We start from the raw sequence: 5,398 nt of genomic DNA, 5'->3' as shown, positions 1-5,398 counted from the left end.
TTTCAGTATCGGAATTACAAACCACATGAACAAGTGCATTGGACATGTCTATGAGGTCAATAATAATCCATCATGTCTGCATTGGACACACCTATGGGCCAGCAGGTAGCCTAATGGTGAGAGCATTGGGCCAGAAACCAAAAGGTTGATGGATCGAATCCCGCGCTGACAAGGTAAAAATCGGTTGTTCTGCCCCTGAACAAGGCAGTTAACCCACTGTTCCCCGGTAGGCCGTCATTGTAAATAAGAATTTGTTCTTAGTTAAATGAATAAAATCACTTTTTAAATGCAGCAGAATTAAATATCCACAACATTCATTCTGTGGGTACTAGATTGACTCAGTTCACAGACTGTCAGCCAGACAGTGATTGTGCAATATCATCAGACTAAATTAGAGTAACAACCAAATAAAAAAGACAAACAAGGAATGTTCAATGACCCCAAAACACACTATACTTCATTCAAAGAATCAACACTTTATTTCATATCATGAAGAACACCTGTGGAAATGGGCAGTGGGTTTAGTCATCCATCTGACTCCAAAACAAGCCATGATTGAATAGTGTCTAATCCAAATAATCAGCACAATGTCAGCTGTTAGTGCAGGGCTGGAACAGAAACCTGCACACCCAGTAGCTAGATCTCTAGCAGCAAGGTTGGCCATGTATTTTCTAGGTCTCTGCATCGTCTCTTTAACAGTATTGGTGTAGTCATACAACTTATTATAACAGTAAACCAACAGCATATTTAGAAAGTATTCAGACCCCTTGACTTTTTCCAATTTTTTTTACATTACAGCCTTATTCTAAAATGTATTAAATAATATTGTGTTCCTCATTAATCTACACACCATACCCCATAATGACATAACACCCCATAATGACAAAACAGAAATACCTTATTTACATAAGTATTCAGACCCTTTGCTATGGGACTCAAAATTGAGCTCAGGTGCATCTTGTTTCCATTGATCATCCTTGAGATGTTTCTACAACTTGATTGGAGTCCACCTGCGGTAAATTCAATTGATTGGACATGATTTGGGCACACCTGTCTATATAAGGTCCCACAGTTGACAGTGCATGTCAGAACAAAAACCAAGCCACGAGGTCAAAGGAATTGTCCGTAGAGCCCCGAGACAGGATTCTGTAGAGGCACAGATCTGGGGACCAAAAAATGGGTACCAAAAAATGTCTGCGGTATTGAAGGTCCCCAAGAACACAGTGGCCTCCATCATTCTTAAATGGAAGAGGTTAGGAACCACCAAGACTCTTCAAACAGATCAGTCAGGGGAGAAGGGTCTTGTTCAAGTATGTGACCAAGAACCTGCTGGTCACTATTATGACAGAGCTCCAGAGTTCCTCTGTGGAGATGGGAGAACCTTCCAGAAGGACGACCATCTATATAGCACACCTCAGTAAAAGGCACATGACAGCCTGCTTGGTGTTTGCCAAAATGCACGTAAAGGACTGACCTTGAGAAATAACATTTTCTGGCCTGATGAAACCAAAACGTAACTCTTTGGCCTGAATGCCAAGCATCACGTCTGGAGGAAACCAGGCACCATCCCTACGGTGAAGCACGGTGGTGGCAGCATCATGCTGTGGGGATGTTTTTCAGTGGCAGGGACTGGCAGACTCATCAAGATCAAGGGAAATATGAATGGAAAGTACAAAGATTTTCCCACTGATATCCATATCATGCCGAAACCAATTGATAAGGGGGCAAACATTTAGGGTTCTACATTGTGACATCATTAAAATACTCCTACTACAATGTTAAAACATTCTACATTGTGACATTATTTCATTGATATCATGAAACAACTCCTTCATGAATGTATTTTCTGATGTTTGATCAGAGATCTTTTATCAGAGTATCTCTTGTCACATTGATCACAGCTATAAGGTTTATCTCCTGTGTGTGTTCTCTGGTGTACTGTCAGATCACTAGATGTAGTAAAAATCTTCCCACATTGGTCACAGCTATACGGTTTCTCTCCTGTGTGTGTTCTCTGGTGTGATATCAGGGTGCTTAACTGAGTAAAACTCTTCCCACATTGATTACAACTATGAGGCTTCTCTCCTGTGTGTGTTCTCTGGTGTGATACCAGGGTGCTTGACTGAGTAAAACTCTTCCCACATTGATTACAACTATAAGGCTTCTCTCCTGTGTGTGTTCTCTGGTGTCGAATCAGATGGCTTGATGTAGTAAAACTCTTCCCACATTGATTACAGCTATAATATTTCTCTCCTGTGTGTTTTCTCTGGTGTGATAACAGGTTGCTTGACTGACTAAAACTCTTCCCACATTGAGTACAGCTATAAGGTTTCTCTCCAGTGTGACTTCTCATGTGTACTTTTAGTGAATCTGATCTTACGTAACTCTTCCCACATAGATTACAGCTATAAGGCTTCTCTCCTGTGTGTGTTCTCTGGTGTATTTTAAGTTCTGATGAAGATTTGCAACCTTTCCGACAGTCAGAGCAGCAATTAGATTTCTTCCCTGTGGGTCTCTGCTGGTGTTTCTTGAGGTGTTCTGATATGGAGAGACTCTTCTCTGCCCTGTCAGCATCCTGAGGATGTTGAGGCCCCCCAGAGGATCCACGATAGTCACATCTCTCTCCTGTGTGAACAACAAAGTCAGACAGATGGTTAAAGGGCCACAACAGCAGAAATCCACTGTAAAAGGTGATGCCAACAGCGTTGCCATGATGTTGTACAAACAATGACATCTGTAATGAATGTTCAAATTATTTGACATTTGTCTTAAGACAGTCAAGTAAGCAACAAAAGTCATATTTTGTCTTGTTTTCACATTAGTAGTAACATCAATGATTGTAGGCTAGAAATACGTTTCCAAAGCAGTGTGCCAGACGTCTTTTGGTCTCCAATATAGGCCCCTTTTCTGAAGGTCTATGTTATTGTTAGGTGAAGTTATGGGTCCTACAGTGGGTCTATGGCAAGACTTGAAAATTGATTTCTAGATCAACAACCAACTTGACAGAACATTAAGGATTTTAAAAAGAATAATGAATATTCACGTGAAGATCAGTCGCCTATTGGATAACATCACGGCTTCCCATCAAGCCAACTCCTTGAAGGCCTTATTATGACATCACTCACTCCTTCTAGTTTGCAGTTGTCTAAAAAAACACGATTTTGCTCAAAACATTTATTTGTTTCCCTTTAATGTTTATACTTTACTGTATTTATATATCACTTTTCAACAGGAAAAGTTTTTTAAAAATCACTGGAGGACGTCATGAACAATTCCGACAGTACAAAAACATATTTAAGTGTAGAATGCCCTTTTAAAAATCACACATTAGTTCAACAACTGCAAAATTTGTGTCCCTGTTTTATAAGACAGTACTCACTGCATTTACTGGTGTTAATCAGATCAATGTCCCTGTTTTATAAGATAGTACTCACTATCTGCCAGCAGCATACCACCCTGCATACCACTGCTGGCTTGCTTCTGAAGCTAAGCAGGGTTGGTCCTGGTCAGTTCCTGGTTGGGAGGCCAGATGCTGCTGGAAGTGGTGTTGGAGGGCCAGTAGGAGGCACTCTTTCCTCTGGTCTAAAGAAAATATCCCAATGCCCCAGGGCAGTGATTGGGGGACGCTGCCCTGTGTAGGGTGCCGTCTTTCAGATGGGACGTTAAACGGGTGTCCTGACTCTCTGAGGTCATTAAAGATCCCATGGCACTTATTGTAAGAGTAGGGGTGTTAACCCCCGGTGTCCTGGCTAAATTCCCAATCTGGCCCTCAAACCATCACAGTCACCTAATAATCCCCAGTTTACAATTGGCTCATTCATCCCCCTCCTCTCCCCTGTAACTATTCCCCGGGTCGTTGCTGCAAATGAGAACGTGTTCTCAGTCAACTTACCTGGTAAAATAAAGGATAAATAAAAACTATATTTACTGGTGTTAATCAGATCAATGTCCCTGTTTTACAAGATAGTACTCACTGTATTTACTGGTGTTAATCAGATCTCCAGTCCTCTCTTCTTCGTCCTCCTCTAATGTGACAGTAATCTCCCCCTCTTCATCTTTCATTCCAAAAACGTCTACATCTTCTTTCACTTCATCCTGCACTCCAAAAACCGAATATTCCTCTTCTTTCACAGTAACATCTTCCTCCTCTTTCACTCTGAAGGCGTCTTTCTCTTCTTCTTTCACAGTAACAGCCTCACCCTCTACTTGTTTTTGTATTGTAATAGCCTCCTCTTCCTCCTCCTCTTTCACGAGAGCTTCTTTCTCCGTCCAGCAGACCTCATCTTCTTTAGCAGGAGGAGAGAAGCTTAGTGAACTCATGGTCGTGGATAATAGCTAATTAGCATTAGCGACTAGACTAGTGCTAACTTAACCAGCCAGCAAGTTGACTTACAAAGTAAATATTAAAGTAAATGGGGTAGCTAGTTGTTTACACATAAGTATGTTTAAATCATAGTGGCAAACAAACCAGGAAATTGTCTAAAGAACTTGAATGTTCCGACTTTGTTGTCTAGCGAGCTACCGAGGTGGCTGCAGTTGTTGAAGAAGCGTTCCGTCCACTAGATTATACGTCTCAGTAGAAACATCGCCTGAAAGACACATATCGCCATCTGCTGTCTGGAGGGAGTAAACGCAGTTGAGGAGGGAAAACTATTTTTATTTTCTTCATTGAATTATAATATTATAAAGCAGTTTAGGGAAACGTTTTTTTTCCTATCCATTAAATAAGAATATTATATCAACACGTACAAAGAGCAACAAGTGTTGTTTGATTAGGTCAGATTTTTTATGAGAATTTAAAACAAACTCTACATCTACTCCACATCTGTATTTCTGATTCAGTCAAATAACTAGATATCAAAATAAGCACCTAGTTATTGATACCCTTGATAAAGATGAGCAAAATGTATGTATAAAATAAATAAATAAACTTTACCCACTGCCAGGATATGTTAGCCCAAAACCTGGTTACCTCTCTGCTAGGAGGCTGAAACTAGGGCCATAAGTGGATCTTCCATGAAGAATTGGTTAATTGGGCACAAAATCAACATTTTCTATGGCCATCTCAGTCTTCGGGCTTCAACTACATTGAAAACCTGTGGTTTGAATTGAACAGGGCAGTCCATAAGCGCAGACACAATTAATCAAGGACCTGGAGAGATTCTGTATGGAGGAATGGCCTAAGATCCCACCCAATGTGTTTTCTAATCTCATAAAACATTTCAGTGTCGTTATCCTCCCAAGGCGAAGGTGCTGGAGTATTGAAAACATGGTTGTTATTTTTTTTACATACAATATATCTCAGTATTTGAAATCTTTTTTTAATAGAGTCATTTATCTCATCTTTATCAAAGGTGTCAACAATTTGTCCCCCACTGTACCTCCATACTGCTGCTAC

The 5,398-nt window shown here is 40.5% G+C and overlaps 1 protein-coding gene across 1 annotated transcript; it reads right to left on the bottom strand.

Annotated features, from left to right (window-relative positions):
- Positions 1–456: 456 nt before the first annotated feature.
- LOC139364487 (zinc finger protein 180-like) lies at positions 457–4,533 on the bottom strand. The gene is made up of 2 exons (XM_071101275.1): positions 3,975–4,533; positions 457–2,625 (listed from the first exon to the last, which is right to left on the bottom strand). Exons 1-2 carry the CDS (start codon positions 4,318–4,320, stop codon positions 1,832–1,834), a joined length of 1,140 nt encoding a protein of 379 aa, XP_070957376.1. The 5' UTR covers positions 4,321–4,533; the 3' UTR covers positions 457–1,831.
- Positions 4,534–5,398: the final 865 nt, after the last annotated feature.

The sequence above is a fragment of the Oncorhynchus clarkii genome, chromosome 13 (assembly GCF_045791955.1).
Source record: "Oncorhynchus clarkii lewisi isolate Uvic-CL-2024 chromosome 13, UVic_Ocla_1.0, whole genome shotgun sequence".
Classification (NCBI taxonomy): domain Eukaryota; kingdom Metazoa; phylum Chordata; class Actinopteri; order Salmoniformes; family Salmonidae; genus Oncorhynchus; species Oncorhynchus clarkii.
Note: the sequence above shows the minus strand (reverse complement) of the source record. Positions and strands in the feature narration are given on the sequence as shown.

Coding starts and splice junctions, on each gene's coding strand:
- LOC139364487 (XM_071101275.1), bottom strand. CDS start 4,320: ATGAGTTCACTAAGCTTCTCTCCTCCTGCTAAAGAAGATGAGGTCTGC. Junction 2,626..3,974: donor GATTAACACCAGTAAATACA/GTGAGTACTATC, acceptor TTGTTCACACAG/GAGAGAGATGTGACTATCGT.